General features: G+C 40.5%; 1 protein-coding gene across 3 annotated transcripts in view; it reads left to right on the top strand.

Moving 5' to 3' along the window:
• The window catches only part of PRKG1 (protein kinase cGMP-dependent 1), an 864,463-nt gene that overhangs the window by 831,280 nt on the left and 18,081 nt on the right, over positions 1–15,102 (top strand). For all 3 annotated transcript variants that reach the window (XM_087964134.1, XM_087964133.1, XM_087964136.1), the window contains 2 exons: positions 4,652–4,791; positions 8,012–8,101. In XM_087964134.1, coding sequence (XP_087820260.1) covers positions 4,652–4,791; positions 8,012–8,101 — 230 coding nt within the window. The remainder of the gene's footprint in view (positions 1–4,651; positions 4,792–8,011; positions 8,102–15,102) is intronic.

The raw sequence follows: 15,102 nt of genomic DNA, 5'->3' as shown, positions 1-15,102 counted from the left end.
AACGTGCAGTACTGACATTTCGGCCCTTGCTCTATCACACATCTGCATTTTTCATCCATCCAATCATTGAGCAATTTCTCGTCTCTTTCAAAACGATTTCTTTCTGACCTCAGAAAGACACGGCAAAGCCAAACTCTAGTCAAGTATGTGAACCCGTGAATTATGACCTTGGGTTTCCTCCAGTGAAAGCTGGGAAAGGTTGCGTGCTGCTTAAATGTACCACTGAAAAGTTTCTGGGAATAAATTCGTAATTATATTCCCATTTTCTTGAGTCAGAGCTTCTTGCTGTAAAATGTTTTAAGTTACTTTAAAATATTTGTTTCATCTCCTTGCCTGGAAAGAGGGCAAGGATTATCTTTTAGAATTTTCCCAATGGATTGCTGTCACCCCATATATATTTGGCTTCAAACTTGGTTCAATTTAGGAAGGGCCTTGCTGGCTTTTGGGAAACTGGTTGAAGACTTTTTTGGAGACTGTTGGAAGCCAAAAGGTGGCTCAGTGGCTCAGTGCATTGGGGAGTTAGATGTTCTGTAAGATGTTACTGTTTCTGCTGAGTTTTTACTGGGACTATTATTGGAAACCACTATAGGTTTTTAATCAATCAGAATAGAGCTGGGGGGGACCTTGGAGGTCTTCTAGTCCAACCCCTTGCTGAAGCAGGAACTCTGTACAATTTCAGACACGTGGCTGTCCGGTTTTTTCTTTAAAACCTCCAGTGATAAAGCACCCACAACTCCTGAAGGCAAGCTGTTCCACTGGTTAATTGTTCTCACTGTTAAGAAGTTTCTCCTTAAATCCAGATTGCTTCTCTCCTTGATTAGTTTCCATCCATTGTTTCTTGTCTTGCCTGCTGGTGCTTTGGAAAATAAGTTGACCCCCTCCTCTTTGTGGCCGCCCCTCAAATATTGGAATATTGCTATGATGTCACCCCTAGTCCTTCTTTTCTCTAGACTACCCATATCCAATTCCTGTAACCATTTTCCATAAATTTTAGTCTCCAGGCCTTTAATCATCTTAGTTGCTGTTCTCTGCCCTTTTTCTAAAGTCTCAACATCTTTTTTGTAATGTGCTAGCCAAAACTGGATGCAGTATTCCAGATGCGATCTTACTAAGGATTGATAAAGGATTGATAAATATTTCATGTGATTTTGATTCTATGCCTCTGTTTATGCAACCAAGAACTATATTAGCTATTTTTGGCTGCTGCTGCAAATTACTGGCTCGTGTTTAAATGATCGTCCACTAGCACTCCAAGGTCCTACACACAATTGCTGTTTTTGAGCCAGGTTTCACCTAATTTGTACTTGTACCTTTGGTTTTTCCTAAAACCTTGCTTTTCTCCACATTAAATTTCGTGTTGTTGGATAGGGCCAAGTCTGTCAAGACCTTTTTGGATCCTGAGCTTGTCTTCTGGGGTGTTGGCTAATCTTGCCAGCTTGGTCTCAGCTGCAAATTTGATGAGTTCCCCTTCTATTTCCTCATCTAAGTCATTTATGAAGATATTGAAGAGTACTGGGCCTAACACGTAACCTTGTGGTACCTCACTGCTTACTTCCCTCCATGTAGATCTAGCACCATTAAGGACTACTCATTGAATATGGTTTGTCATCCAGTTACAAATCCATCTGGTGTGCATCCTGTCTATCCCACATTTTTCTAGCTTTCCAAGAAGTAAGTTGTGTTCTACTTTGTCAAATGCCTTGCTGAAGTCTAAGTACACTATGTTCACAGCATTTCTCTTGGCTACTCATTTAGTCACTTTGTTAAAAATGAAATAATATTGGTTTGGCATGAACTGTTTTTAACAAATCCATGCTGGCTTAAAGTTATAACTTAATTTGTTTCTAGATGTTCTAGATTTTCATGCTTTTGTTCTTTTGTATTTTGTTCTTTTAAAGTGTTATTAGATGTCCTGAATTAGATTTTCAAGAACTCCATATACATCAAATACATACAAATAAATGAAGTCATTATTTATTATGAAATTTATTGGATTCCCAGTGCTGTCAGAGCTTGGTGGTTTTTATTGCAGATGTTTCATTACCAAACTAGATAACATCATCAGTGCCAGAAGGAAGTAGGATTTACTTTCTTTAATATATAACATGCAACCTTTTCCATGTTTACATTTAAGGCAGAATTAAAATCTCATTATTAGCATTGCAAGGACACTTAGAAAGAAGTTGAATGTAAAAATAACCTATTTCTGTTCCTCTTTTTGTTTCGTTTTCAACCTTCCCTTCATATGATGGGGAGGGAAGACAAGAAAAACAGCCTTCTGTATAGTATACAGAATTTCCTGAGAACATGCAAATATAGATGATGCAGTTGTAGACAATTTAATGTTATTGGAGTGGATAATTGAAAATTATTTTACATGGTCAAGGTTAAGTGTTTTGTTTAAACACTTGTCAAACACGTGTGACAACATTTTATATAATGTAATATGCTTGGAGCAGCTATTTCTTTTTTTACATAAAGCTAAAATAAATCTTGAAAAGAGATGTCATTGCAAAACACATGTGGAAAGGTAAAGGGTTGGCTGGCCTGCTTTAGTTGTTATTACTGAAGGTGAGTAAAGAAAAAGGAAGTCAAATAAGAGGGAATTTTGTGGAATGGAACGAGGAATGTTTTAGACTAAGCTGTGGAAACTCGTTAAATGACATGGCTTCAATCTCTGTTAGTATTTCATTTATTTGTGTATTTATATGAATAGCTGCCCATTTTAAACACAATTCTTGGTGGCTCAAAACAAAACTAATAACTATGAAATCATAAACTATAAAATAAAACAAAAATCCAGTCCCTCAGTCATGATGCCCCACAACCAGTTCTAGATAATTTCATTCTATCCCAGTACCTGTTTAAAAGGACAGATCTTGATAGATGTCGAAAATGCTAAAAAAAAAAAATGAGAGCCTGCCCAATCATTTGTAGGGGGAAGGTATTCCTTAAAGTAGGAGCGGTGATAGAAAAGGGACACTTCTGAGATTGGATAACAAGATGTTGGGGGAAGAAGCTGGAGCAGGAGTGTCAAACTCAATTTCATTGAGGGCCACATCAGGGTTGTGTTTGACATTGGGGGGCTGAGGGGGAGGGGCTGGCCAAAGAGCTTGAACAGCTCAGTGTCACTCATTGAGGCTTCATTTTTGCTGGCAGAGGACTCCAGGAGGCCATTGTGGCAAACAATGGAACCTGGGTGAACCATGCGCAGCCTCTCCGAGGTACATTTTCAATGGCAGAGGGTTGCAGGAGGCCATCGTGGCTGAAAACAGGTCCTGGGATGGCCTCATGTAGCCCTCCTGAGCTCCGTTTTCACTGCCAGAGGCACTGCAGGCCTGTCCTTTGCTGTTTCCAGGTTGGGCCTGCGGGCCAGATCCAGCCCACAGGACTTGAGTTTGACACCCCTGACCTGGAGCATAGCACCCTATCCGTTAGGATGGACAGACACTCTCAGGGAAAGATGGTCCTGCGCATCACCATGTCCCATGCTATGAAGACCTTTAAAGGTGGTAACCACCACCTTAAATTGGACATGGAAGAGAATTCGGAGCACAACATAAGTGTAACCTTCTCAAACATGCAGTACCACACACACTGCTGCATTCTGGACCAGTTGTAGCTTCCAAGTAGTCTTCAAGGGCAGCACCACATCGAGCACATTGCAGTAGCCCAAATGGGAAGTGACTAAAGTACGAGGAATCATGAGCATGGCCTCTGGGTGCAGAAAAAGCACATTTGGGGCACTAGACAAATCTGTGCAAAGCCCCTCCTAACTATGGTTGCCACCTGCTTCTGAAGCAGGAGAGGTGAGTCTAGTAAGACCCTCCAAATTGCACATCAGCTCATTTAGGGAGGTGCAACCCTGTCCAGAGTCAATTACAACAGATCATCAGTCCCTGAAGGGTGGGGTCAAAAACCCAAAGCCTCTCCATTTTGCCAAAATTGAGTCGAAGTCAGTTTCTCTCCATCCAAACTCTCAGTCTCCAGGCACTTGGCCAGCACTATAATCACATCACCTGCCTGGCCTGGATGCAAGGAAATGTATATTGCCGCGCATTGCTGAATAAGATGCAAGAGATAAACATTTTAAAATTAGAAATGGCAGAAAACATTTATAGCTCGGGTGGTAGGTGTTGGTGGTGGTTTGTTCTCGGAGTTTGTTGTTTAGTTTCCGAACATTTGGAAATTAAACAACGAACTCAGATAACAAACCACCACCAATGTATTTTAAGATACATAAATTAGAAAGATAACAATTTAAAATAACATGCCAAATTTTCCTCATAATTGTACAGACTTTGTCATCACATTCATCTTCTTAAATAATCAGATTATTCCCTTCCTAAAAATGATTATTCTGACTCCCTAAAATCAGAGTAATTCCCTTCCAACATGTTTTCCATCCCAGCTCATTAGTAATCTGAGTGAAAATTAGAGCAATAAGGTTTCCTCGTATGTGTGTTACTCAAAAGAAGAATAAGCTGTCCCAGCCATTAACTTGAGTCTGAATATAGAATTTTAAGCCAGTTGATTGTATTTCTTTGCACTTGAAAGTGACGATTAGCAATTACTTATACTCAAAGCTCAACATTTGGGAGCCTTACTATAACCACTGATTCTGACCATTCAAATGTCTGGTTTCCTCAAGGTGCAGTTGAAAAGTGATGAATCAAAAACGTTTGCAATGAAGATACTAAAGAAACGCCACATAGTAGACACGAGACAGCAAGAACATATACGCTCAGAAAAACAGATCATGCAAGGCGCTCACTCAGATTTTATTGTGAGGTATGACTGTGTTCTTGGATAAAACTCCCTGCTTTCAGAGTTCAGAAATTTGTTCTCAGCTTTTCATTGCATTCTTCTATCAAATTGCTGTATAATGCCTTATCTGCTCTAAAACGTTCATTCCAATGCCTGAAATATCCAATGAGTGTATGAATTCTCATACCCGATACTACATTATTTATCATTGTAAATACCATAGTGTAACTTAAATGAAGAGTAAAGTTTCAATGTGCACAAAAAATCATGGATTTCTACTTCATAAAGCAGGCAATGAATAACTTAAAACAGCAAACGCATTTTTAAAGATAGACATTTGCTTATTAATAACTATGAAATGTTATGCCTAACTGAAGGCATATTAACTATATTTCAAAAAGCCATGGTGGCTTAGGTAGTTAGAATGCAGTATTGCAGCCTAATTGTGCTGACAGCTGGCAGTTCGAGTCTCACTGGCTCAAGGTTGACTCAGCCTTCCATCCTTCCAAGGTTGGTAAAATGAAGACCTAGATTGTTGGAGGCAATATGCTGACTGTGTAAACCGCTTAGAGAGTGCTGTGAAGCACTATGAAGCCTTATATAAGTCTAACTGCTATTGCTACTATTTCTGCTCTCCTTCCCATTCTTAACTAATAGCTGTAGCAGCACAAGTCATATCTTAGCAATTCATTGTGTATAGGCGGATATACACAACCATGCATACATTTGTGCCTCCAAAATGTTATGAGGTGGCTTAGAACAATAATGAATTCTGCCTTTGCTTCTTTAGGTACTTGGATCCCTAGCCTCCTTTGAGTCACTTTCATTATAATTTTATGAAACTTGTATAAAATAGTAAATATTCAAGTAAAAGTTGTTTCTGCCTGGGAGTTATTTCAAAATACCTAGCTTTCTAGCAAAAAGATTAGGAAAAATAATGAAGAAAAAATAGGGAAAAATAAGAAAAAAGTACTAAAATCCCTTCAGGGAATAGCTTATTTTGATTAAAAGCAGTCCAAATGTTGCAACAATGTTAGTTTTGCATATGTCAGAATTCTTCAACAGGCTAAAGAGTACTAAAGACAAGACAAGAAATGAACAAAACAAAACGTCTTTAGTACAGTCTTAGACTATATATACACCTAAGATCCTTCATTGTTCATAAATAGAACCGCGGTGGCACAGTTGTTAGAATACAGTATTGCAGGCTAATTCTGCCATTGTCAGCAGTTCAGTTCTCACTGGCTCAAGATTGACTCAGCCTTCCATCGTTCCGAGGTTGGTAAAATGAGAACCCAGTAATATGCTGACTCTGTAAACCACTTAGAGAGGGCTGTGAAGCACTATGAAGCGGTATATAAGTAAGTGCTATTGCTATAATTGAGGATCCAAAAAAGGACATGAAATAATCTGTAAAGCAATTTCAGAAGCAAAAGACAGAAGTTTTAAAATAATTCAACTCTGTTGGATTGTATTTACAAACATGTTTTCAAAGTTGCTAGGCCAATTTTTGCCTTGCTAGGGGTAACAACAACTCATATAGTCTGCTTCCAGAAAAGAGATATACCAGTTTTCTTCTGCATTTGGCAGTGCTTTTATGAGATGTCTAATTAATGTAGCGCTCAAGTTCCTCTCAAAATTACAGTATCATAGAACATGTTGCATATTCATGATGGTGCATCTTTTTGATATTTGCCATGAGTGATAGCTGAAGGCTGTTCATTGATCCTGGCAAGGCCAAATGTCTTAACAACATCTATAATTTATTAGAGATTGGCAACAGTTGGTATAGTAAAGCAGGGGTCCCCAACCACCGGGCCGCGGACCGGTACCGGGCCGTGGAGCACTCTCTACCGGGCCGCAAAGAATTTTTTTAAAAAATGGCGGCTTTCTTCACCTTCGGTGAATGCTGCTGGGATCGGGATCAAGGACACAAATGAAAGAAGGGGAGGGAGGAAGCAACCGAAGCCTGTCCTTCTCTCTGGGTCAGCTCTCTCAGTCGCTCTCTCGCTCCTCCACCAGCCCAGGAAGAAACTGCTTCAAAGAAGCAGGGGGCCCTTTTCCTGTCGCGCCGCAGCGCCTCCGAGCGCCCGTTTCTCCCCACCCCACACCCGTCCGCCCGCCCGCCCGCAGCGGGGTTTCAACCCAGTGCTCCATTCTGCCTGCCTGCCTGCCTTCGTTAATGGTTGAATCGGAACAGCTTCGGCTGAGTAAAAGAGGCGAATAGTTATTATTCTCAGCGAAGCTGCTCCCAAACAACCAGAAACTAAGGCAGGCAGGCAGAACGACACTGTGGGTTGGCAAGCCTGTGGCGGGTGGGATGGGGGTGAAACGGGCGCTTCGAATAGCTGCGGCGACAGGAAAGCCCCTTCTTTGAAGCAGTTTCTTCCTGGGCTGGTGGAGCAGCGAGAGCAAGCCTCCTTCTCTTCTCTCCCCACCCCACCCCACCCCGGTCCTTGCAAAAATTTTCTGCTTGAAACCGGTCCCTGGTACAAAAAAGGTTGGGGACCACTGTAGTAAAGTATTCATATTCCCTTCATCCAGGAAAAGAAAAAAGCAGCAGAAATCCTCAAAAGCGAAGTCACATGTTGTCTACTGAATTCGGAGGGGGGGGGATCAATTGACAGAAGTCTGAATAGACTCCTTTTTTTTTCTCAGAACGATAATAATACAACATCTAAAGATCACCATCTATTCTTTAAGTGGCAGGAGATCATAGACTGTATTAAACATTTCAAAGTCCAGTAAGAATAGAATAGGATAGGATAGGATAGGATAGGATAGGATAGAATAGAATAGAATAGAATAGAATAGAATAGAATAGAATAGAAGAATTTTTTATTGGCCAAGTGTGATTGGACACACAAGGAATTTGTCTTTGGTGCATATGCTCTTAGTGTACATAAAGGGGAAAAATACATTCATCAAGAATCATAAGATACAACACTTAGTGATAGTCATAGGTTATTAAATAAGCAATCAAATCATATTAGGAAACAAATAAAACAATATAAATCATAGAGATACAAGCAACAAGGTTATAACCATAAGTGGGAGGAGATAGGTAATAGGAAGGATGACAAGAATAATAGTAATACAGTCTTAGTAAATAGTTTGACAGTGTTGTGGGAATTAGTTGTTTAGCAGAGTGATGGCATTCGGGGGAAAACTATCCTTATATCTAGTTGTTCTGGTGTGCAGTGTCCTATAGCGGTCATAACTCTTTTCCCCCTTTCTTTTATAGGCTATATAGGACATTTAAGGACAGCAAGTATTTATATATGTTGATGGAAGCCTGTTTAGGTGGAGAGCTTTGGACAATTCTCAGGGACAGGTAAGAGGTGTCATAAAGTTTATTTTGATAGGAAATGACATTCACTTGGCATACCAAATGCGATCACATGAACAATCTGTATAATTTAAAAAATTCTAGAGTTTGTTTCTTTATTCCTATCACAATTAAAATAAGGCATACTGTATATCATAAAATTTAAATATAAAATACAAGATTAAAATAGCATACAAGTTAAACAGATCTTGTGCAGATAGCAACATTAATTATGTTCTATTGTGTGCCATGTGGTCCTCAAGTATGAACTGATCAAGTGTGAATACACAAAGGACAGAGGTGTGTTGTGTGTGTGTGTGTGTGTGTGTGTGTGTGTGTGTGTGTGTGTTTTATTGTCTGCATGTCACCAGAGTTATACAGGGCAGAAGCCGCCAGATTTGTTCAGAGAGTCTCTGGATCTTGTACCCATGCACAGCGTATTCAACTTTCTACATCTGATCTGAAATTTAGTATGACAGCTGAGAGAGCTGAATGCTCAGTCCAATATGTAACCTACGTCCAAGATATAAAGCCTAGAAGGTGTTCATTAATTCATGCATGCATGCGTGCATTTATTAAATTTATTTGCCATTTTATATCCAATGACCCTGGTCAACTTACAACATAAAAACATTGAAAAACATTAAAATCATCCATTATTTTAAAAAAAAACAGCAAATAAAACATTAACAGATAAACTCAAGTAAATAAGCAGGCAAAGAATGGAGCCAGACAGACAGGGATGGAATGGAGAGGAAGTGTCACTGAGTTTTAATTAGTCAACCACTTCCAATATGAAGTTCCCTTTTATTAATGTAATATGGGAAAGAAGCATCATTTCATAGAATTATTGCTCTATTGTCTCTGTCCTATCAGAATTCTCCATTTACTTGCTTTTCACAAATAGTAAGCTGTAACTTACCATGTCTTTTCTAAGGTACAGCATTTATTCTGTGCAATATATGCAGCCAATTTGATCTCTGTCATCTTCACACTCTGACAGCATTTAAGTCCAAGTTGTTTTATTGTGTAAACATTTCTAGCGGAGATGATGTGGTATGTGAAATGCAACCTGCATATCTAGTTCCCTGGTTTCAGTAAGGAAATAGGAATCATCTTCCAGGCTTTGGGGTCAAAAGACCTTGAATCAGTGGTGGGATTCAATTTTTTTTTTTACTACCAGTTCTGTGGGCGTGGCTTGGTAGGCATGGCAGGGGAAGGATACTGTAAAATCTTCAGTCAGAGGTGGCATTTGCCGGTTCTCCGAACTACTCAAAATTTCTGCTACCGGTTCTCCAGAACTGGTCAGAACCTGCTGAATACCACATCAGCCTTGAATGGTATAATGGAAAGAATAAATTTGGAAACAAATTCTGGGTTGGCTAGGATGCCAATTGTGTATCCTTGAGCAACATTTAAAATGTAATCTAAACGGGTAATAATCTAATGTGTTGTGCTGCCATGTAAACAACTCTTCATTTCCTAGGGCTGTCAAAAAAAAAAGCAACTGCTTTCTATGGCAAACAGATTTGATTCAGTCTTCCAATTTAAGGCAATATTCTGCTCTGGTAGTGTCGCACAACCAAGCTGTGGCCTATCCACAACTGGGGCACACAAGCAGTGGGCTGGCGGGCACGCACGCACCTGCACAGCACAACTTGCGCAAGTTGAGCTGTGCGTGCACACGTGTGAGCTTGAGCAAATTGAGCTACGCATGCGTGCTGGCCAATCACTCGCAAAGCTTGGTTCCCCTCTCCCCCACCTTATTGTGCCACCAAGCCACAAAGGTTGGGGACTACTGCTTTAGCTGGTGACCAAGATTAAGGTAAGGGTAAAGATTCCCTCACATATGCATGCTAGTCATTTCCGGCTCTAAGGGGAGGTGCTCAACTCCATTTCTAAGCCAAAGAGCCAGCACTGTCCAAAGACGTCTCCATGGTCATGTGGCTGACATTACTAAACACCAAAGGCGCACAGAGTGCTGTTACCTTCCCACTAAAGTGGTCCCTATTTTTCTACTTGCATTTTTTTACATGCTTTCCTGCTAGGTTGGCAGAAGCTGGGACAAGTAATGGGAGCTCACTCCGTTAGGTAACGCTAGGGATTCGAACCACTGAACTGATGACCTTCTGGTCGACAAGCTCAGCATCTTAGCCACTGAGCCACTGTGTCCCAATGATCAAGATTACATGTGTCCAAAATGTATGTAAATAGCAGAATTTATGGCATTGAGCTAACTACCAACTGATTTTGAAAGAAGACTAGATAAGCCTAGCCATGCCATGATCAGACCAAGGCCTGTTTGATCCAGCAGTCACTTTACTTCATGGCTGATCAGATGTTTATGGGAAGCCCATTAGCCAACATATTAGTCCTTCCGCTCACCTTCTTCAGCTAATGATATTGAGAAGACATTCTTACTGATGACAACATTTATCCATCGTGACATGTAGCCTATTGGAGGAAATTACTTAGGACTGCTGGCAGCAATAGAAGAGTGTCCTCATATGATCCCCATATTAGCCAACAGGGCAATTCTGACAGATATCTCTGCCAAAAAATATTTCACGTCGGCCAGTAGAAATAAATTTCTGAAAGCACAGCAAAGGGTTCCTGCATCACCCCACCCAATTAACTCAGTGTGTTGTTGAATTAGTGTTGTTCTCTTAAAGTTGACAAATTCAACTCTTATGATGGACTGCTACATTGTGCTTTTAAATATTTAACATGCAATTTTATTCGGGGTAGTTTCAGACAACCGGGTAAGCCATCCAAGTAAGTAAAGCTGCAATCCTGTTCTGACTTAAACAGAATTTCCATTAAATTCAATGAGACTTTCCTGAGAGGGTTTCTTTTATTTCATATTTTACCTACCACTCTAATCTCAATACTCTGGGTTGTTTACAATATGCAGCAAGAAAGAAAACACAACCATATATCTCACAAAAGTCACAAAAATACATTTGGCTACAAGCAATCCACTCAAATCCAGCTTCCCCAACAACCCTAATCCTCAAATACCTGGGAGAAGAAAATTGGGGAGGGGGCAACCTTGACTTGTAGAACAAGCTGTCCACTTCCACTTCCCAATACATATTCATGTATTTGTTTATTTTAAGGCCTGCTTTGTATTGTGGTTAATTTGGTTTGGTTTTCTTACGTTAAAACTTGTTTTTAACTACCCAGAGGTTCTATTGCAGGGGTGTCAAACTCAAGGCCTGCGAGCCAGATCCGGCCTACGGGGTGCTTAGATCTGGGCGGCGGGGCCATCCTGGAAACAGCAAAGGGCTGGCCCATAGTGCCACTGCTGATGAAAAGGGCGACACATGGCAGGAGGCCGTGGCAGCCGACAACAGAGCTCAGGAGCCTGTTGTCAGCGTTCCAGCAAACCTCCATTCCAATCAGTAACTCCAAGACAAGCATAATCTCAAAAGACCTTTATTAGAATAGCATCTGGCACATCTGTAGAATCTTGAAACTAAAAGTTTTCCGGACTTCCTACAATGTCCCAAACTAAAATCCATCTCCTTTTTGCCATCATCACATCACATGGACCAATCATGATCCATCCAAGATCCTTTTTCTATCCTGCGCCACACTTAATAACCTTGAACAAACAAAGGAATTTTTCTTTTGTCTACTTAGAACTACTCAATTGAAATCACCCCTCTCCCACTTTCTCAGGCTATGTGGCAGCATGGAATATGGCTTCCAAAGCTGACACCTGTTTTCACTGGCAGAACACTTGGGCCACCACAGGTGCCCCCCAACACGAGTGACATAGAGCTGGCCATGCCCACCTCAGACCCCCAAGGTCAAACACAACCCTGATATTACCCTCAATGGAATCGGGTTTGACACCCCTGCTCTACCGTGACACTGGCAGCCATATAAACAAACAAATGAAAAATGTAATGTGGGATAGGAAGCGGAAACATCCTTCCCAGGAAGACTTTTCAGGATGGGTAGATTCTCCCTGATTCCAAAGACAACCAAGATGGACTTTATAATTCATACCAGGACTTTGAATTGAATTCAGAAACGTTTTGGCCAATCAGCCTTGAGCCCACAAAGAAGATCGGTATATATTGTCCCAACATACTGTTTTTTCAAAAGGCAGCTGGACTCTTTTTCCTTGAAGACGTTCGCTTTTCATCCAAGAAGCTTCTTCGGTTCTGATTGAATAATGGAGGATGGAAGGATTTCTATTCCTTGCTAATGACCAGATGACTGCAAGGAATAAAAATCCTTCCATCCTCCATTATTCAATCAGAACCGAAGAAGCTTCTTGGATGAAAAGCGAAAGGTCTTCAAGAGAAAACAGTCCAGTTGCCTTTTGAAAAAGCATCTTTGGGGCAACCATGACCTGGATGACTGAGAATCTCCACAGACATCTGTATATATTAATTAGGCCATCACACTTTGGCCAACTGCAGTTTCTCAGATGCCTTTAAAAGTAGTTCCAGGGAGAATATGTTGTATTCCTGTATCATAGAGGTGTGAATGATGAGTTAGTGACACAAGTTACCCACCACCAAAAATGGAGGGTTTTATTGTGGCACCAGCTGAAGCTGGGCAAAAGTCTTTTTTGGCCTTGGCTCTCTATTTGCTGATCAAGCAGGAGCTTGAATTCAGAAAGCCTTGGGAATGCCTGTGAACTCAATGAGGAAGATAACCTTGTCCGGAGCCAAAATAGAAGTCTGAATCAAGCAGGTTTGCCTTTGTATGAATACTACTTCCACTTTGCCTGGGTTTAATTTCACCCATTTTTTTCCCATCCAATCCTTTTTAGCTTCCAGATATCAAATAAGGATCTCCTGGGCTTATCCTCAGCCTAGGAAGTAATGAATAGCTGGGTATGATCAGAATGTGGATGATACCTCGCTCAAATTGATGTTTGACCTCTTTAAGTTGTTATGGGATTCCTCCTCTACCAGTCCAATAAGATTCTCCATCCCCAATTTAAATTCTGGTTAACTCACTACTGACAGTCTCTTTTCTTTCAAACACTTTCAGCAATGCATCTCATTCTGACCTCCAACTTACTTCCATTCCCCCTTGTGGTCATTAAAACATTGTCCTTGGGGCTTTCAAGTTAAGCCTCTCCCCCCCCCTATCGTCATCTCCGCATCCCTCCCCACCCCCCACTGCATTATCACTTTCAGACAGGAAGCTACCTATTCTCTTCCACTCTACTAATGTTCTTCCAGATCTCCTTTCAAAATATCATGGAAACCATTTCAGCTAGAGCAGGGGTGTCAAACTCAAGGCCTGTGGGCTGGATCCGGCCCGCAGGGTGCTTAGATCTGGCCCATGGGGGCACCTTGCAAATGGTGAAGGACCGGCCCACGGGGACTTTGCCAGCAAAAACGGAGTTCCATTTTCCGCTGTGACAGCCTCCTGCAACCTTCTGCCAGAGAAAATGGAGCTCCGTCTTCCGCTGTAATGGCCTCCTGCAATCCTCTGCCAATGAAAATGAAGCTCTGTTTTTCCTGGCAGAGCACTTGGGTCACCACAGACACCCCCAACATGAGTGAGGTAGAGCTGGCCATGCACCCCTGGCCATGTTTGCCCCCCGAGGTCAAACACAACCTGATGCGGCACTCAATGAAATCGAGTTTGAGAGTCCTGAGCTAGAGGAACCATCCATAATCAACAGCCACAGTCTAACTAAAGCAAAATGTTCCATTTAGTGAGTATCAATGATCCAGGTCCTTATCTATTACAGAATGTCATCTGATGGGGCCCAGGAAGAGAGATATTTTTTATTGTGGCGCCCATCTTTTGTAACATCATCCCTCCAGGGATTAGTTTGACCCCAACCCTTCTGTATTTTCGCAAGGCCTTAAAGATGCAGTTTTGTCCTTGTGCTGGGGGATCTGGATGTGTGGAAAACCATGCAGTCATTGTGTTTAATCTGGCTTCTGTTAGTTTTTCTTTTAACCTTGGCTTCTGATTAGTATTTCTGTGGAGTTTTTATATAATTTTTATGTAGTTCTTAATTGTTGCCGGCCACCCACAGTCATGCCTTTGAGATGGAAAGCCGTATAAATTTAAATGAATGAATAAATATAATAAAAACCCTATCAGGAGGAAAATAATTGAACTTTTAGACCTCCCTTCATCCAAATATAGAGGCAGAATGTAAATCAGAGTCAGAGGTATTCCTGTAATTCTAAAGTATATTAGAAATAAAACAAAATGCAGTAATAAAATATCAAAAATCAAAAGATATGAAAGAATGGATTTACTGGCTAATATGCCTGGTGTTTCTATGAGACGTACTCTAACACCTGATCGAAATTGTGTAAATAAAAATAAATCACTTGGGTTACGATTTGATGGCAAATATTTAAAACTTATCCGTTGCATAAGTGGTACAGCAAAAAAAAAAGAAAAAAGAAGACAGAAATATAGCAATGAAACCTCAAAACTTATTTTTGTAGTATTGTTTTTATTTTCATTTTAAATTCCAAATGTTTACTTGAATTTAATTTGTTTAAAAAATAAAATTACAATACAAATTACCTTGTGCTCAGATTTCTTTTAAGTCTGCATAAGTCTTTGAACCTTTATTTTCATTCTTTTTCTGTCTACCCCTGGTATCTGCTGCCATCTAGCTACGAAATAGAATTTCTCTTTTATTTCCTTAGGTCATCTATTAGTAATTGAAATACTTAGCCACTAGCAAAACCTTGTTAACTTTTTATGCTGTTTTAGTTTTAGGCTGCATGCCTGCTTTGGAACAGACTTATACAGAATGTCAGTATATATGTATCCTAAGGAAAGATAAAGTATAGGGTTAAGTGCTTACCCAGGAGTTAATTTGGGGATGTGAAATGTGAAACCATCTGCATCTGTCAAGAAAACTGACCATATTGGTCCTCCTTCTAAAATTTAATTTGGCAGTTGCTTGTAATATATAGCAGTGATTTTTGATTTTGTGATTTGTTGAAAGTAAGCTTCTGATCTCTGTGCCTTTTTTATTCGGAAGGGAATGAAAAGAA

The sequence above is a fragment of the Notechis scutatus genome, chromosome 4 (genome assembly GCF_049901735.1).
Source record: "Notechis scutatus isolate UNSWTSFEM ecotype Mainland chromosome 4, rNotScu1.2, whole genome shotgun sequence".
Lineage (NCBI taxonomy): Eukaryota > Metazoa > Chordata > Lepidosauria > Squamata > Elapidae > Notechis > Notechis scutatus.
The sequence above is the reverse complement of the archived record's forward strand: the minus strand, read 5'-3'. Positions and strand labels throughout refer to the sequence as shown.